Source organism: Lates calcarifer, linkage group LG9 (genome assembly GCF_001640805.2).
Source record: "Lates calcarifer isolate ASB-BC8 linkage group LG9, TLL_Latcal_v3, whole genome shotgun sequence".
In the NCBI taxonomy this organism is placed as follows: domain Eukaryota; kingdom Metazoa; phylum Chordata; class Actinopteri; family Centropomidae; genus Lates; species Lates calcarifer.
The window spans coordinates 10,673,322-10,693,646 of NC_066841.1; the positions used below are offsets into that span (position 1 = coordinate 10,673,322).

At 39.7% G+C, this 20,325-nt stretch overlaps 1 protein-coding gene across 2 annotated transcripts in view; it reads left to right on the top strand.

Annotated features, from left to right (window-relative positions):
* pdlim5b (PDZ and LIM domain 5b) overlaps positions 1–20,325 on the top strand; it is a 36,617-nt gene continuing 16,292 nt past the window's right edge. For both annotated transcript variants that reach the window (XM_018671292.2, XM_051072906.1), the window contains exons 1-3: positions 1–155; positions 5,295–5,400; positions 16,010–16,161. In XM_018671292.2, the coding sequence (XP_018526808.1) occupies positions 5,302–5,400; positions 16,010–16,161 (251 nt within the window). In that variant the 5' untranslated portion in view covers positions 1–155; positions 5,295–5,301. The remainder of the gene's footprint in view (positions 156–5,294; positions 5,401–16,009; positions 16,162–20,325) is intronic.

Below are 20,325 nucleotides of genomic sequence, written 5' to 3' on the forward strand. Positions count from 1 at the left end.
ACGCTGCTGTGAACCCTCCCACCGGCAGCCAGTTGGGGTTGGCTTATATGCGGAAGTTTCAGTTCCGTTCAGTCCAGTTCACTTCGAAACTGACAACCGACGGACTAAAGCCACGCTTCTTTCTCTGAACGCCCAGACCCGGCTCCATACGCAAGGTGAGTCCTGCACCTGACACCGTTTTTCAAATAAGGACACAAAGAAAGTCACCGCTTGTTTTACCTGATGGTTTTATTGCTTTAGGTTACACTCCTGTTGCAAAGTTGAAGTTTACAACACACCATGGAAACTTGCTTGTCTGTAACTTTTCCAAAAATGCTGCTGCTGCTGACAGTCACACGATATTATTTTTACTGACTTGGCTTTTTCACAGTAACAAGTGGGCTAAGGGCGTTTTAGAAAAATGCACCATTAATGTCAGACATGTGTTTCATGTCACACCCACTTAGGCAACCAAAGACAAATTAAGGTTCAGTTTCCGTGAGAAAAATTAGCCGTGTTGGACTGTACAGACGCTACTGAAACTTCTCCAAAGTAAACATGAAGGAGGAAGACCTGGAGAATTATTACTCTATCCCATGACTACAGCTGGAGATAAAACGTTTTGTTAAAGCATTACCTCGAGAATCTAATATTGCATTCAATGGATTTTGGACTAATAATATGGTATTAAAATTAGGCAGCTAAAAGTAAGTAAGAACAAGACCTGTTGCTTTAGAGCAAACATGTAATTAGCATGTGTACAGAAAATGTCCCATAAAGTAAACTGGAACAAGTTGCTGTGTAAGACAAGGATATTGAAGGTTATGTTTCAAACACTGTTCTTAGGTTTTAAGATTGTGCAGTTTGACAAGAATGGCAAATCTGTTGTCATTTATTTATACAAAATAGAATTTATTTTAGTAATTGCAAATAATATGTATTAAATATGATGCCGACCTCACTTTGTTTTCATAGACAACACACTATGTAGGTACAGGACATTGCAAAAATGTGCCCCGCTCTGTCAACATGTCCCATAATGATGTCACCAGGCAACATTGTCTCCTGAAGCATTGTGAAATGTGGATGACGTCTGAAATGTTGATGAGGAAAATCAGACACGCTGCCTTCACCAAAGCTCATGAGACATCTTTGTCCTCCCACTATCTAGGGACATTCAAACTTTGTTTGATTTCCATGTTCCAGCTTTTCTACTTTGAGGGGACGTGTCATTTTTAGAGAATGTTTTTCTTTTTCAGTCACAGTCAGGAAGTTATGCCAAAATCCTACATGTTTCAGATACATTTAAATTCAGTGTCAGACTATTTGAATAGTCTACCTACTAAGCAAGTTATATATATATATATATATATATATATATATATATATATATATATATATATATATAATTGCTTAGCCAGTGGGTAACTTGGTGAGCAGGTCTCATTGGTGCTGTGCTGAAAAGATTGTGTTTTAATCTTGTTTTTGGTGTGAAAGTATAGTAAGTGCCACTATGACAGGAACTTGAGAGATAAGGGCCAAGTGGAAAAAAAGCCAGGATTATGCACTGTAGTCTGGAGAAGGGTTGATGTGGGTGCTGCTGATAAAATTTTTTGTGCAGAGCTCAACTGTTTGCCTTTGTTTTGGAACACTGAAAGGTGTGTCTGCTCATGTCTATGCATGATATCATTAGGGATTGCAAAACAAGCAGTGACATGAGATGAGCCTTATGTTTGTTCTCTCCATATTTGGAGAAGAAATGCTTGCTGATATGTGGGTGTAGCATGACTTGAGTCAGTGTGATCCAAATAATTTCAGCAATTTTACTTTTACCAGCATGTTACTGAGATGTCCCAGTTGGCTATGAAATCTAATACTGAAGGAATCTGTTGTGAACAACCAACATAGTTGTAACAGAGCAATTCAATGCTGTGTATTCCTCGAGGGTGGTTTTTAAACAATGGGAGCGTGTCCTCCAGCCACGACTTCTGGATCAAACAGTGTTGCAGAAAACATACAGTATTTCTCTCCATTGTGTCTCATGTCACTCCAGAAGATTGAGTGTCTGTCAGCACTGGCAGATCAGAGCTGTAGGCTTATATGAAATGGTAAACAAAGCTTGTAACAGATGTGGTTGAGTTCCTTATTTTGTGGTTAGGACATCAGCAGCTTTTATGACTTTGTTTTTAAAGCATAGTTGTTGAGTTTAGCTGCATTGGGCTGCAGTAAATATCGAAAAGCTTTATTTTACATATGTATATATATGCATTCATATGACCTAAACACTGTTATGACAGCTTATTATAACAAGGATGTTTCACAGACAATGCCACAGTATGTGCATGGGTTGATTTTCTTGGTGACAATGTATGGAAAATATATTGGTTTCTGTCTTGTAATTTTCCCTAAAAATAAACTTCTTGGCTCACTTCAACTCTAGGTCACCTTGAAGACAGCTGTCTTCAGTTGGTTGCCGCCTTATTATAGACTGGCATATTCTGCATGTGTGCGTGCGTGTATTTATGTTTAGGTGTATTAGTTTGATTGTGAAAGTGCATAGCAGAAATTGTGGAGCTATTCATACTACCCTGTGCTTTCCAGGTGTTCAAATCAGCTCCTCTCTATCACTTTCACTCGTGATTTTATTTCCTCTCCACACCCTTTTATGGCTCCTCTACTTTGAAGGGCCTGCCCCCTCGGGGCGTGATGATGAGACAGTGTGTGGGCAGGCCCTCGGATTTGATTTGTGTGTCATACAACTGACCAGGTGACGGGCTACAGCAGGTGGTGCTGTGTCCCTGAGGGGATTTTAGTGATGGTGGCATGACTTACAGTCTCAAAATGACATGCCTCTGGGATGACAAGGCATTATTATTCATGAAATACCCATCAGAAAAGTATGTTTTCTCTGCACTCACTTTCTTATTTTAAGAAGTCACATTCGCACGTGTCCCCCCAGCTATGGGATTATGTACTTGGCAAAAGTTCACCAAGGTCAGAAAAAAAGAAGCAGATAATCTGTCATCAGCATTAAATACACAAAACTCTGAAAGTCTTAGCTTCCTCTAGTTCTCAGTTGCTCTTAAAAGTAAGTTGTGATAACCACTAACAATGTATCTGTGCAAAGTCAGGCTCAGCTTTGCTTCTCCATTTCCCCCTTTTCTTTATAATTGCAATGTACAGTACGTGACATGTAATGCTTGTGGGCCAGCCTTTGATGTCATGTTTTCATGTCAACATCCACCCTTCCTGTTGGGCAGGGTGAAGGTGATATATTTCCACATGATCTGTGGTTTCTTTCTGAACCTGTGCACAGAGACAAAGGCACACAGACAGATTCACTGCAGCATGTTAGCTGTTTGCACACACCAGACTAGAAAGTAAAGTGCATTTTGCAAATAAGGTGGACTAATTTCCCCAGTCATCAACCTAATAAATTTGATAATGCACTAAATCTTAACATGTGACTGCACTTAACCCCAGTTTCGCTTCTAATAAACAGCTTGCAGCTTCAATTTTTCAGGGGAAAAGGAATGCATGACAGGCAGGGCTTAAACCAGTGAAACTCAATAGTGCATGAAATATTTTACGGCACAATTTTTACAATCTTTGCTGTGTCTCACTTTTGGAACTGTCCATTTAATTTGCATGCACATGTGCGTAATCAGGATATGGCATTCGTATCCACCCATGAGGTCATGTAGGTGACGGAGCATTTAGCCATTGAGTTGTAAAAAAAAATTGCGGTGGTGCAAGGCAAACCTGCCCTCCAATGAAACTTTGAGCTGGCAGTGAAGTGAAGCTGAGCTCTAACAAGTCTCCAGCCATCCCTGGGTGTGTCTTGCCTTTTACTCTATCCCTATGCGGGCCCAGCAGCACCACAGTTGTCTTGAGGAAAGGCCAAAGCTCACTCTGTTATATGCTAGAATTCAACAAAGGTTTTAGCAAGATGTGAACACATACTGGTCATTTTATATCAAGGTTTTGTTAGACGGTTCTTACTATGAGGATGAAAACTAAAACTGATAAACTATTCACTCTCCTCTGATTTGTTTGTTTAACCCCTATGTGTTGTAAGGACAGTACATTATAAGTTGTTTGTTTTGCATAGGCAAAAAAACAAAAACAAGCTGTATCACTACACTTGCTTCCAATAGGTCCATATTCTTTTTTCTCCCCCAAGAATATTGATTGTCCCAGTTTGGGTACCTGTTGTCAGAACACACTTTTCAGCAGTGGGTTCAGTGGAAGGACACTGAGATGATGGGTCTAAAGTGCAACTCCAGAGTCACTGATCTGAGATTGCTTTTAGGTAAACAAAGCATTATCAGTGTTTACGAGTTAGGCAGATTTCTGACTTCTCCTTCATTCTGTTTTTAGCCACTGTGGGTTATTGCGTTTCTGATTCACTGGAGGATGTTCATCAACACAGTACAGTACTCATTTGCTCTCTAAGGGTTTTTTAGACTTTCCATGAAGTGCAAATAGGTGGAAACTTTTATTAAACATCTTTTGTTGAATGTTCATGGTATTGTAGGGTAATCCAATCTGAGGAGTGCATTAAAAAAGATTTGGACACTGTGTCATGGAGTGGTTTTCCTGTTGCATATTAAACCCTGCAATTCACACATCATTATAGATGACTTCTTACTGTTTTGTTTGCCAGTCCAGAGTAACTGTTCAGCACTCGAGGATTTACTGTATACAATATGTTACTGTGTCACTATTATACTCATTGTCAATAGTATTACTAAGGACTTTAGACATGCTCTAAAGCTGTCAGCAGGGAGCTAGCAGCTTCAGAAGAGGACTATTAATAGACACACATTTAGATAACTTCAGTATGATAAAATTTAAACAAGCCATAAGACCTTGACAGTAAAGCCCCAACATATCTGGTGAGATATTATTGTATAACAAAAAGGCAAGACTGAACATTACTTACAGTCTTTCAGAAGATCGTTGATTATTATAGGCCACAGTGATGGAAAGCAAGCAGTGGCATATGCTTACCTTTTAATTTAGATTCATCAGTTGGATGCCTCGGTTTAGGTTCAGCAGAATATGCTGTTTACAGTTCTCTGCTGTGAAAATAGTAATCATCTCTAAATGTAAGTTTTTGGCTGTGCACCAGTTATGTACAGGTGTATAGAACTTGACGTGCTCTTTTTCCTTCTCCTCCTTCCCTTTGTATTCTCTCTTGTGTTTGAAATATTTGTTCTGTCAGTGTGGAATCTGTCTCTTGTTGAATTGGTTCCCTATTAATGTGGATTCATGCACAATCAAGTGTGAACTATCTGTTGTTCTGTCTCTAGGTGAATCATGAGCAGCAGCTACAGTGTCTCCCTGGCTGGTCCTGCCCCCTGGGGCTTCAGACTGCAAGGAGGGAAGGACTTCTGTCTGCCCCTCACCATCTCACGGGTGAGTGGAACACACACACACACACACACCACTGTGTGTGTACCCTTCACTTCATGACAGTCACCTCCGAGGAATGCTATTCATGCTCACTATGCCATTTGCCTAGTCAGTGATGAAGTGCATGTGTCGTTCATCTCCTGTGGGACACTCATTGCTGGATTTAGACACCTCCTCTAACAGTTCATGGCCCCTGTAACTCAGTCCCCCATGGTCTTGACCCCCCTCCCATCAAGGCTATGACTATTGTCATAATAATGTTACATAACTAAGCCATAACCACAACATCTGTCAATTTAAAAAACTCCCCTGAATTTCTCTGACCCGCCATTCAGGATTTATTTGGAGGATTAAGCCGGTAGCTGTTAACGGCTACTGTCATTTTGGTCATTCAGATGAGGGATAGTGCTAAGTGTCCTGGCCTTTCTCCCTGGCTTTAGTCCTGATGCAAAACACAGGAGGAATTGTGTGCCGGGTCTGCAGCGAAAGCATCCGAACCTGTCCTTAAATGGCCCATCAGGTTGAAACTCTAGAAAGCCACTGCGGTTCTGTAATAACTATTTGGGACTTTGGGCCACATAAATTCTGAGTGGGCTGACCAGGTCCTGTTGAGCCTTGAGCTGGGAGAAGGGCTGCTGGAAGGGCCACTGTTTGAAAAGCAGGCCTGTTTATGAGACAGGTCCAGCCTCAGCCTATACATAGCTACGGTGTTTATGTTCATGGTGCAAGGGCACTCCATGTAAAACACTGTGATTGCTGCATGAATTTAAGAGCAGTGCATTTTACCATTAGTCTGTCAAGAGGCTGTCTGTTTCAACCCATGGACATCTGAAGTGTCTCAATCATACTAACATGCTTCTTGTCAAACAGGATTAGAAGTAGGCAGCTTGTCTTCCACCAGTGTGGGCTGTGCTTTGAAAATAACTGTCCATTCAGTTCCTGCTGCTTCCTGTTATGTAATTCTAATCTCAATGTCATGACTAAGGTCAGTGACTCTGTTTATTTGTTGTTGGCAGGATCAGTTACAAAAGTTTGAAAGCTGTGAGTTGAGAGAAGAAGCAACTTTTCTCTCGGGGAAATATGACCATCTGTGTTAGGACATAGTTATTCTAAAGAGTATGAGAGGGCCAGTATGGCTGCTCAGACTACTATTTTTATGTCTTGGCACTATGATAATAATGGCACCTAGGACATTATGTTGTCACAGTGGCATGTAACTGTTAGTGGACATCTTGTCGTGCTATCTCAAAAAGTATGTGAATGAAGGGCCTCCACACTGGTCATCTGATTAGATATTGGAGTACCCTCAAATATAAAAATATATAAAAATAGAAAACCCCAAGCCTCTCGAGAGAGGAAGAAGAAAACAAAACCACCATCAAATTGGCTGTATGCTTCTGCTGCCCTTTAAACTTTGGCATCAACCATTGACAAATCATCGGCCCAAAATCAGCTAAATGCAGTTTCACTTCACATTTTTAAGGCACTACAAATACAAGAGGCACTGACCATAATTTCACATAGAATTTTTACTATTTAGACTTGAATACATATGGTGCAATATGTGCACACCAATATATAAAACTCACAGCAAAAATGAAAACCAGATGAGAAACAGAACCCAAACTGTGATATTTGTAGAGATGTGCCACATCATGTTTTTATGGGGTTTAAAACAGAATGAGACAGGTGAGTTGAAAAAGGTGTAAAAAGAAAACTGACAGAAACTTTGCATCTATTAAAATCACAAGTGTGTGTAATACGGTAGTTTTGACAAGTCATTTTTTGTGGTTTATGGTGGCCATGTAGCTCTGGACCATAAAAGTGTTGAATAACTCCTGTGTCCACCAGTAGTCCTTTGTTGAGTCATCAGTGGTCTGGAGCGTGCTCCAAGCACTGCAGAACCAGGCAACATGACTCTCATAGATTTTCATTCCATCACATTATTGGTTAGTGTCCTTCCTCTGACATATTTTCATCCCTGTGCATGTCCAACCAATGGCTCAGATTTCTTGTTATTGTCCAGGCGCCAGGGACAAGTCTTCCTTTTTGTCTTTTTATTTTAGAATTACCGCACAGCCAACATAATGCAAATCTGAAACATTTATATATATCCATCTAACTGCATGCATTTTCCTAAATATGTCAGATATCATTACTCCATCTAAGTAATCTGTAGTGATCACTGTGTCTGTTATTTAAGTCACACTATCTGTATTTACAAAGAGAAGAGTTACTTAGTAGAGGGTACATATATGGAAACATCTGCCAACAGTTTAACCATTGCTTCAATTCCGTCATTAGACGAATGAGTAGAAAACTGAGTAGACCACAGGCTCATTTTAAGGTTCATTAAACACCCACAATGTTAAATAGACTGGCTTTGCAGTAAAGAATGAGCATCTGTTGCTATCACATTAAAGCTTATATTTATTTTGCTTAGATAGATGCGATTGCTGTGGAATAATGATGTAATGACTTTGCATATGTTTCCCATATGTAACTGATCCAAAGATAATGTACAGAATATAAGGCTGGTTACTCACAGGATGACCACAGCCTGTTATCCTCATGCCTTTTAAGGTATATTTGTCTCTGGCTGTTGTACTAAAACTAAATCAAAATGTGAGTTAGAGTACATACTGTACCATAAACCATATGTATTGAATTGGGTGTCACAGCAATATAGCAATATCACCAAAATGCATCAAAATAGGGCCAAAATAAACACCACTACAACAGTGTGAGGGGATATTGAATTGGAGAGCACTGAACTGTATACTGTAAGTGCTTATATGTTAGGAAGGTTAGCATGAAACGTTCTGAAAACTAGTATGATCAGTGAGTGACTGAGAGATGTGTATTTGTTTATTCAATATGTTAATTCTGCATTTAAGATTAAACTTTGAACAATGCAGTTGATTGTTGAAAGTGAGACCACCCAATACTGTATGGATAACTTGCAGAGAAAGGCCCCATTTATGTACATTATGTGTGTGGATGTCTACATTCCTGCTCCTCCAGACTCTTTCCATCTTTGTTGTTTGTGGTTATTCCAACTCCTTTTTTGGAAGTTCTTGACAGGCATGGAAAGACTCCCACTCAAAATTATATTGATTTGAGTGGGAGTACTATTATAGCATTATGAAAGTTTGTAAAATCTGTAAAAACAGTAACCCTACTATGAAAGTCTGTTTCTATCAGTGTTTGGTTCCTGTAGGTCAGTAAGAGGTCAGCACAGAGAAATTTTCCTCTCTATTTCCATTGACCCCTCACTTCCCCCTCTTGTTCTTCGTATCCTTTTGTTTGTTGTTATAGTGCAATGTGATACTTAAAGTTAACATTTTACCAGCTAATTTTAGCTCTGTGTTTGCATTTGGCTCTTTTTCCAGCACCACCTTTATTTTTTAATATGATGAAGCTACTTCTACTCTAATAGAAGAGGAATGTGATGATGTGGTGTCTCTGGGCAACCCACATCAACATTAGGAGTAAATGATATTCTTTGTGCATTTGTATGAATTTTCTAAAAAGGAAAATCCAGTAGAGCTGCACAGCTGGCAAATATTATTTTCTATATGACAATAATAATAGTGATGTCATCTGTATGTTTATTAAGAAAAAAATGATAGTATGCTAATTTAGAAATTAATCAATAAATATTGTGTTAATGAAATGAAAATTTGGAGTTAATTATTAAAGATGAGTGGACCCAAAACCTCCATGAGCCATGCTGCATTGGGTTTCCAGTGAGAAAAAAGTTGTTCTTTTTGCAAGTATTGTGAGTTTAGTTTGGTTTGTAACACCCTTCACTGTGTTCTTTGATCTGACTGTAAACATATCCTTTACTGACCAACCATTCCTCTTCGTGCCACTTTTTCTAAACATCTTACAACACTTTAAATGCAGACCATCCTAAACTTAAAAAGCTGACCAGAACTGCAGTTTAATTACCTCTCTGTATACTGCTTTTGAGAAATGCTAGCAAAATAGTTTTGTAGAGCAAGATGAGGATAACCTTCACTGACATTAAACTACTTAGGATCTAAAAATTCAGAATGAAGAATTAAAATTTCACCTTTAAAATATAAGCAGCTATGCACTTATTGATGGGTATTGCATTAATGTAAAGGAACCTTGTGGAACATATTGTAGTGTTTCTGACACCTTGTCATGCAACATTTATTACAATTGATACTACTACTAACTATTTATTATTGTTTATTACTTTTATTTCCCAGGTGTGGGACTAATAACAGATTATCTTGCATTTTTGTCATGTATAAACAATTAATACAGAGCAAAGTTTGTATATTGCAAAACTCTTTGGATAAAGAATTGTCTGGGTTGCTCTGTCTGACGCTGAGCTTTAACGCATGGTTCAGCTCAGATCCAGAAAAAATAAACTCAAGCAGTGAAAAACTCCCCTGGCATTTCAGGAAACCAGTGAGACAGATAGCTTGTGGTCTGTTCTGCAGAGCTGCCAAGCAGTTTGTCTGTATTTCTTTATCTGTCTCTTGTATTAAAATCTCTTGAGCATTTTTACATGGGAACTAAAATTTAGTAGAAACCAGTTAAGTCTATCCAGTTTTTTACTAGCTTCATGAATACACACTTCACAGGGCCCTTTTTAATAATCTGCGAATCTTTACAGGGTCTTAAAGACGTGTTCAGGTTACATATGGGTTTAGTAGAAATATGTTATCTGCAGTATGTGTTTGATCCCAGTATGATCTCCCTGGTGTCTGTCTAGAGTTGTATTGAGGCATCTGCTTCCAATCTCCATAATGCTATATGGCAGAACTATAAAGAATAACTAAGCTATCACTTGATGTTGATTTAGATCACTCAGTCTTTTTTCCTTTCTGATGAAAGATATTTAAAGAAACAATCCACTTTGTCTCTGTTTTCTCCATAGAGCAGAATAAGTAAATTCAGAGACGTAGAAGGCCCTGTACATGATTTGTCTTCGTGGTTGCAGCTTGGACTACAACCCATAATTACTGTTGTGAGACAGTGATAACAGTGATATTCACTCATACTTGACAACAGGCACCCCATGATATAAAGCAGTGCAAAGTGCTTTGTACAAATCTCCAGGTGCACGTCAGTGCAGTCCATTTACTATAACGTCACTGAAAGTGAAAATCATCATCTCCTAGGCCAAGTATCTGTTAGAGCTCAAGCGCCTTTTGAGTCATGTTATTGAATGAACTTGTGTTTTCCTGTCTTAGCTGCTGGAAAACAGAGAAACATTATATTCTGCTGATATGTTTGTGTCCGTGTAGTTATTAATACACTATACAGCCAGTACACATGCCACCCAGACAGTGAGTGAAACTTAACAATTATCTTGCCATTTCGCTTGGTAGATAGCCAAAAAGGCTGTGCTACAACCTGTAGACAGGAGATTTGAATCAACCATGAATGGAGTTAGAAACCAGCTCTGGCACTTGGCTCAGGTCCCACCATGTCTAAAAGCTCTTTCATATCATCTGCCTCAGCAGCGCTAGTCACTCGGGTTTGTTTCTGACCTGACTAAAGCGCATTCACTATTCAGCGTGGGCTTGGTACCGCTTTGTGTTGTTTTGTTTGCGTTGTCATGGCGATTTGACTAAGAGCTCCTATGTAGGTCTGCCTGGCATCTCGTGTTTTCCAGCAGCGTGATTGATGTAGTAAAAGACAGGGGTCAAACCATGACAACCACTGGTCTACCTCTGTTCAAGTATGCTTAATTGGGATGTTTGGCTTGGAGGAAAAGGATACTTGCTATTTGGACGCCCCCCCCCCCGCTGCTGTCTCCTACATTAATGTGTACTTCTCATCTCTGTTCCTCTTTCCTGTTGAAACAGTTTGTGCAATGTGTTGCAGGTGTGTAAGCGTAAAAGAGAAGATTTCTAGTCTCTTGACAGTGAGCAGCACTTTATGGCCTCTGATTGTGCGAGCCTAGCAGGTTGCTTTGCGCTGTGCTGTCTAATGTTCTCTTGACAGATTCATCCCAGAAATTCTTCAGGGTAAATGGTTTCTTTTTGATGAGCTTTACAGGTTGAATGCGCACAGTCCCGCCTCCTGAAAGAGGAACGTGATACTTTGTTTAGAGCTTCAAAAATGTCAAAGTCACCAGTCAGGTTCTCAGACACATTGAAATTGTTGGATCAAAAACAAACCCCTTGTCTTGTAAAATACACATTTTTATTAATACCTGGGAAGTTTGTAAGCAGGCCAGCTAAGGCAAGAGTGAGTCAATCTGCTGAAGTTGTGTGTTTGTGATGACATAATGCTAGGCCTGAGTCTTTTCCATATAAGGTCCTTTATCTTAGTCTACCCTACACAGACGTGACATGCATCTCACAGGCCTTCAGCCCCCACCACAAGACGCTTCCTGTAACACGACTTCTCAAATGTGAGATGACCACAACCCTCTTCCTTACTCCATAATTTCACGGAAGACAGGAAGTTAGAAACGTACCAGCAGGGAAGATGATTAGTATCCCAATAATGCCTGTGTGTTAGTTTAAATATGTCACCTTACCTTAAATGTGTCCGGTTTTGAAGGATGTACTGAAGGATGAAGGATGTACTGTAAATAGAAGTATTGTCTCCCTCTCCCAGAAAGCCTGTTGTGTGAAATTGAAAATGTTTGATGTCACACTGTACAGTAAATCAGTGGTTTAAAAATAGAGCATTGATTTGTTAAGTGAAGAATTTTGGCAGCAGATTACTCCATTGGACAGAGACTTTCTTTGGAGACACATAAATCTAGTCATATCAACTACTTAACAAAGCTGCTTTTTCTCCAAATAGATGCTTTGTGTTTTGTTCTCATGAATCTCATAGAGTCTGTCATTTTCCTTCATTAATTTCTTGCCCACTCAAGAATAAGTTAATTAGCAAGTAAACATCTGCGTCTGAACAGTATTTAGAATTAACCTGATTTTTTTTTACTATTTGCTTTTATGACTGTATTTGATTATAGCTGTATAACAGATGAATTGAAGACACATGGAAGCAATGGACTGTTAATTTTTCTAGGCTTCTGCTCCACTTCTTGTGTTTTTTTTTAGTTTGGTACAACATCCCCTCTGCACTTTGTCTCTTTTGAGGAGTTTTCCACAAAGACATTTATACCAGTGATACATTAAGGAGCTTTTTAGCCACTCCTGTCATAATCTCCAGTGTACTGTAGGATTTGCCATAAGCCCTCAGATAAATCTGCCAAGTATTGTGCAGTATGCTGAATTCAACCTATAGTCGTAGGGGTTAGAGACGCTTGTGTCAGTTTGGAACAACCGGTCATTACCAGTAACTGCACAGCAGTAAAATCAGCAGTGTGGGGAGGACCACAGCAGCACAGCAGCCACACCATTATGTGGCTGGAATCCCATTCATGTAAAAACAGTTGGAAAGACACTTCATTCATTTGAAAAACGTCTTTCTCATCTACCAAATGAACACAAAACCCTCCCACAATCTTTTTACCCCCTTTGGATTAAAGTTGTTTTCATTCATGCTAAGAGAAACTCCCTTTGATTACTTTTTTAAAAATTCAGCCTTGAGAAGTTCAAAATAATATCTTCTGCTTTGCGAATTTTGATTGAGTGCACAAATTATATTATCTAATGTAGTTGACAGTGTTTGGTAAAAACACACTCCTAAAACATCCAGCTCTCTTGAGAGAGCTAGTACTGCCAAAGTTCTACTTCATTACTTATCTGCTCTCTGTCACGAGTGCCTCAGACCTCTCTTGATTTTATATTTATAGACTGCGGATGCCAGGGATTCTTACTGTAACATCTATTTGTTTTGTATCCATGTGAGAAAGACAGTGTTTGAGTCAAAGAAGCTGGGATTCATAAAGTACTTTCTGTCTGCTGCAGACTAAAGCATTAAACATTGTTAACCACATATAAAAACATATTTTTCTGAGAATTTTACAAGAGTCCTCTCCTTTCTTCACCTCTAGACATATTGCACATTTGAGGAATTACCATATGTAGAGCTATGTAGTACTGTCTTTTCTCACATCCCTACAAGGAGAGAACTTCAGGTTTCCTTTCCACTCTCTCTGTGTCTCTTAAACACACACAAACATCCAGAGAAGGAGACACTGAGAGATGGAGAGACATGTCCCAGGGACGTGTTCATTTGACAGTCCTGTGCCAGCTTTTCCCTGCTGTTGAGCCATATCGCAGAATAAAACCGAGTCAGCAGATGTCAGTGATCTCTGAAGAGTGCTTACACTCTCTTTATTGGCGTCTGCACTGAAGAGAAATTACTTATTTTACTGAAAGTAAAATGAGTCAGAACAGACTCAGTAAATGCTGACAGGTGCCGAGCCTGTGAGTGAGCAAGTGAGTAAGTCTAAGCTTTGTGCATGCCTGTGTAGTGAGTACCCTGCGCTTTGTGAGTAGCACTTACCATGTGGCTACACTATAGGTTTCCTAGATGTTGGTATGCATACATCAGTCGCAGCCAAGCATTCTTTACAATTCTATACACTGATCTCCTTGATAATAATGCAAGCAAAGAGAAATGTGCTGGTCACTGCCACTGCCGCCGTCACTTCCTCATTCTTTGTCTCCCTCCCTCCCACTCCTTTCCCCTACTTTGTCAGTATGAGGGTTAACACAATGGCACATTCTTTATGTCTTATTGGCAGCTTTTTAAAACTAGGGAAAACTCCTCTAGCGTCACCTAACTTGAACACATTCTTTAGGAGTGGGGAGTGGGAATATTTGTTTTTTGTTAGCTAAATCAGGGCTGGTTCATTTAAATAACTGCTAAAAATAACAGTCTGTGTCAATGAGGATGAAATTAAAGGTCTCTTGCACACACTTAAATTTTATTGTTTCATGGAAATTTATTATGGATTTTTAGCTGGCAGAGGTGGAGCATGTAGTTTTTATCTGATATTTAAGCCCCAATTTTATGTGCCACACTCAACAGAGTCCTCTTAATTATTCTTCTCTCTCATCACATACATAGACCTCACCTCAGCTGCCACCTTAATATACATGTGTGCGCTTCCCATGTCCTCAGGCTTCAGGCACCACGTGTTCATTCTTTCACACAGCAGAGAGATGACATAAAGGTATAATTTGAAACAAAGCCAGTGCAGCGAGTACACAGAGTTCTTTTTTTGCTCCAGCATGATCACAGGCAGCATGGCTGTACAGGTCCAAGTGCGTAAGTGTGCACTGAGTGATTGATGAGGTGTGCACAACCTTGTGTAATCACTGGTCGATCACCACACCTGGTAGAGAGTCATCCCATCGTCATGGTTTTATTACGTTACTTCCTGTGTGTTAAATGCTCGTCTTGGTGTGGTGGAAAGTGGGGGAGGACCTGATGAACCTTAACCCTACTATACGCTGCTTACTTTGTAGACAGACAGTTGAAGAGATTAGAGCTTTTAAACCCTTGCTACTACACTTAGAGTCAAAGCTACCAAATATTAAATGGTTCTCCCTCTAAAAATGGGTTGAGTTTTTACATTTCCCTTATTAAATGTATTAAGCTTCTCCCCACTTTTTTACTTTGGAAAATTTACAAAATCCCTTACTCTTTCCAATTTTTAAATTAGGTTTAATCCACAATACATTATGGAGTTTGAAATACAGTATGGAGTTTGAAATACAGAAATTCCAGTTTTACTATGCTCTCATACAAAGGCTTAGAACCTTAGAAAAACCTCTCATTTATGTGATTGGACAAACATTTTACTGACTGAATGGCCGGGTCAGTACATAAAACTCTTTAAGAGAAAACACACTTCAGAGCAAACAGCTTGTGCACCAGCACCTTTCAGCACCACAATAACAGATGAAGCAAAGGAAAACCTGGAGTGGCTTCAAGTCTCTGAATGTTCTTAGGAGACCCTGCAAAAGCAATGGATGTGGCCCGTGAAAATCTGAAGGGAGACCCGAAGATTACAATTTACAGACTCTCAGTCTGGTATTTACTCTGACTGAGCTCAAGTGTGTCAACGATGAGGAATCAGAGAGACTTAAATTTCTCAAATGCAGTTGTGCAAAGCTGAGAGAGGTGAAAATAAACCCCAACTGAGCTGCTAACGCTGATAATTTTGCTGAATACAGAATATACATATGCGTGCAAATTAGAAATTTCCATTTATATTTTAATACATATGCCATTTATTAAACTTTTATAATTACACTTATCCCGATGCACATACTCAGCTTTCAGTATTATTATTCCAACTTTGGAAAATCATGTGGTTTTAATTTGTGGTCAGTGGTCAGTGTGAGTCATCATTGTGGGAATGTTTTGGCTTTTTTAATGGGCACGTTGTTTTGGTGGATGTAGAATCCTGTCCACTGGATACTGTGATGTTGATGTTGTGAAGAGAATAAGATGCCTATCTTATCTGACAAAAGTTACGTAAGACAGGAAACAGAAAGGAAAGCACTATACTTTGTGAAACCCTGAGGTTGCAGATGTAAACACAGAAAAAACATCAGTAAACACCTGTGTGTGTCAAAAGTTTCCAGTTTGTGGTGTAATTAAATGCTGTGTGAATTCTTGTCTTTGTTTGGTGCTAATATGCGCATGATGAGCTTGTTTTCTTATCTGTTTGCATGTCTAATTACAGCTGACTGATGGAGGCAAGGCAGTCCAAGCCAAGATGTGTGTCGGAGACATTATTCTTTCCATTAATGGCATTTCCACAGACAGCATGAATCACCTAGAGGCCCAGAACAAGATTAAGGCCTGCACAGACAGTCTCAACCTCACTCTACAGAGGTAACAGCTTCACACATGCACCCGAGTGTACAACTTCTACACTATAATATAGAGTTTTCTTGCTCAATAATAGAGTGCATACTTTGATGATTTGACTACAGTACCTGTATGTATTTAAACCTTCTCAAGGAATTTGAATTTGAATTTTCTGGAACCTGACAAACAAAACAATGTTTAAGCAGCAATAGGAAGCTTGACTGCCATATATAGTTTATTTGTGCTGTATCCAATTTGCCTTTTCCTCATCTGAAACAGATGAGCTCCTGTTGTACTAATTTAAAACAGTTCTGTGTTCTGCCACAACAGATGCTATGGCTCTGAGGTCCTGCAGGGAGTTTGGAAATGTTAAAAGGATGTGCTTGTTGTTGCTTGCATGGTAGCATGGGTTTATATATCATGTCATCAGCATTATAATTATGTTTGACTGGCTACAGAAGCATGATGTTGGAATTATAGTGATTCTTGTCGTCTGAAAAGTTCATTTTAAAACAAAGCATCACATTTCAGACTTTATTCAACACATTTAATGCGGATCATTTGACTGGGATGGTTAAGTATCTGATACACTGTGGGCCCAAGACTGGAAATCCTGTCCCTGGATCTCCAGTGAGAACATATCCAAAAGTGTAAACCTAAATACCTCATTAAAAAGGGGCCACATTACATATTAGTGCTACATAGCACACATGGAAGAAACAGAGAACCATCTGAGGTCTGTGTTATTACAGAGAAGTTCTTAATGAATGGTTTGCACATGTTCTTCCTGGCTGTGTAGCATAAGGCACCGAATCTGTAGAAGTCATCAGATCAGGCTTCAGCTTTGTATCTGATCATGCTGAGTTCATCAGCTGCTCCTCTGTTCCTCCCATTAGTGAAAGGAAGACCCTGGTATTCTGGGGCCCTCAAGTGTATTGAGGTCCGAGTGCAATATTAGGAGCACTTTAAATGGAGGCCCTCTTTTCCTTAATATATGCTTCAAAGAAAAGAAAGCAGTGATCCAACTGAGGTTGTCATTATATTTCTCCACTAGGGGAAGGTTTCAGTTGGCAAACGCCTCATCTATCTACAAAAAAGACTCAGTTTCATATATACAGACTGTGTCTAGATTTTGAACAAATACTAAGAACTGGCTCAAACTTAACGCAAATTTTCACAACAGCACTGAATTCCCTATGACAGTTCACCCATCGTAGAAGTTGTTATGTGGCTGTTCTGTTTTATTTTGTTTTGAAGAAGATTAATTTAAAAAAAAAAAACCTTATAGAGTGATCCCTTCAAAATGAATTTGAGCCAAACTCTGCTCAAAACGCAGTGCATTTTCTGTGGCCAAGTGTAAAGAAGAGTAGCTTTGGTGTCAGACACAAACAAATGGAGGCGAAGCACGCACTCTTTCCAAGCTGTAAAACATGTTGACAGAAACTCAAAGCCTGGTTTGCACGTCCTGTCATTCCATCACCACATCAAAGAAGAAAGGAGCCTTTGCACTTTAATCGTGGGAAAATAGTCCGAAAATAGCCCTGTCCCGCAGCTGCATGTAATCTACTGTGGGTAATGGATGCACAATGAAACATCAAACATTCTGGTCTCATAGCACATGTAAACTACAACTAAAATCACCCCCTGAACAACAGAGGTCTCCTCGTTAAAAATGATACACGACTGTAGTTTGCTTCACCTCTGGTGCTATTCCTTGAAGCTGGTTGGTGTTGATATTGTATGTCCTTATCCAGGTGACACAGAAAGAAGAGTTTTAGAAACACTTAACTGTGTATATTGTGTACAAAATAAAGGTTTTATCAAAAAAGATGAAAATTGTCTTTTGAAAATTGGACACTTTTCATGAGGGATTTGAGACTTGAGTACCTCATATCTAAATCTCATTGCAATGTGTTTACCAAAAACACTGTTTAACTGAAAAAAAAACCTACAGTGCAGCCGTACATTAACTAGTGAGCCTAAAGTGGACATGGTTATAAAATTGCTGTCACACATAAGTTATTCAATAGCTAGAAATGTTATATACAAAAACATCCAATTAAAGCCATTTAGGTATTACCATGCAGTCTTTCTGTGTATTGTCTTGCCAGAAAGACACTCCTGATTATTGCCAATGTATTCAAGTTATTTCCCTGTTGCTAAGTGAGGGCAAACATGTTTTCATCAGAGAGGCAATGGACTCCCTCCTCATCCTGTTGTTCCACAATACAGTAACTCATAACAGATCTGACTACACGAGTCTGTATGAGCAGAGAGCTGTTATGTGTTTTGTGACAGGGGGAGAAACCAGGTTTTCCTTTCCAAGATTGTGGTCACAGGGAAAGATGTCAAAACAGTGTCTGTTTGCTTGTTGGAAGAATATCACTGCCAAAGTAGTATTTAGTATTTAGTATTCAAGTTTGTGTCTTTAGGTCAGGAAAATTAAAAGTAATTGTGTTTAGTCAGGCTGTTTGTTTGGTGGATCCAGCCTTTTATTTTGGTGAGGCTTTACAGCTTCAGTTTCGCCATCATGCACATTTGTACCAGTAGTTTTGCTGAGCAGAGCAGAGTAGTTATACAGAAGTTTCTTGTGATAATCATGTGTTGTGATCTTCCATCCTTTGAATGCATACTTGGAGCTGATATGGTTGGCAGTTATCAGAGAATTTTATGGGTACTTCTTGCTCTGCCATTGTGCAAATCATGTTGCTGAGAAGCTAACAGTCACCACACAGCTGTGGGAAGTAGCCTTAGGAAAGTATGATAATTGATGTTTATTTATTGTCATTGAGCTATGCAGCACGGCGCAATGAAACACCACTCCCCAGAGGTTGTGGTTGGCTGCACCTGGTTCCAAAACCTCAAAAGATAATACAGATCAACGTGGCTAGCCTGGCGATCCAACCATATCCTGATGACTTACACAAGAATTCATGTCAGCCTCTGCAGCAAGAGTGTTTCAAATTTTGAGCATTTTCCACTTTGTGTGCGTAAGCGTGTGTATTTGTGGGCTCAGAACACATGCTGTTTCAAGGGGAACAGGACAGCATGAAGTTACACACCTGCACATCAATGTATTGCACATAAACTTTCATATATACTCTTACTCTAGCCATATTTCTTCTTTTTTGATCAATAACTTCCTTTTTTTGATTTAACTGCAATATTGTATTTTTTAACCTATTCCACACATACACAGTGCTGTAACTACAGTATATGATACAGATGTTTTTGGCCCACAAGCCACTTACTGTAGCTAAACACAAGTCAGGAAGAGGGCTGTGGGTTCAATCTACAGATATTCTCATACATGGCCAATGTACACCCAATGAGTCTCATGCTATGGTTATAACAGGGTGAAGTAGAGGACAATCCAATGCAGCCCAGAGCCCCCACTGATTTCTGGCTGCCTTAGCCAGATGTGGTGTGGCGGTCGGAAGAAAAGTAAGAAAGGATGGGGGATTATTACATTGGTTGGACCTGCATTTAAAGAAATACATTAACTAGAATTGCAGTTTATTCTGTCGTGGATGCAGTGTCCAGAGATCTGACCTCATGGAAAGTTCCCACATTTGCTCTATTCATCGAGCATGTCTTGATGCAGCATCTATTACTCTGTGCAATTAAATGCAAATCCGAATGTATTTTGTCTGGTCCTGTTGTTCGCATTTTATTCTATAATTTATTTGCCAAGACAAGTGCACTTGAGCAGAGAGTTATCACTCACACAGTGAGGAGCAGTACTGTACAGAGAAGGGCATGACGAGGCACATGGAGACGAATGGTGTGAATGCCCTCCGTCACTGCGATACATGTGACTGCTGATATGGGAAAGTGCACAGGGTTCTCACTCAACACGTGCGCAGACACACCAGACACGCAGACGTGGACCATAACCGTGTTAGTGACGTATCCAGGCAACTGACAGCAGCAACAGGCTGTCCAGTTACACGTTAGTAGAGGTTTAACTCTGGAAATAGCAGTCACGTTTCTGTCGCTCTTTTAAAAACCTCTGCTCCGACTCTTTCCAATGAAATGTCAAAATTCCCTCCTCTGAGATGCTCTTTCTCGGTAAACATGAGGGAGCAGTGTGAAGACGAGGGATGTGGAGAGACAGGAGGAGAGGCCATGTGCCAGACACTGGCTGTGAGTTTTGCCACTGAGTAGGATAGGCTGGCTTCACAGAAA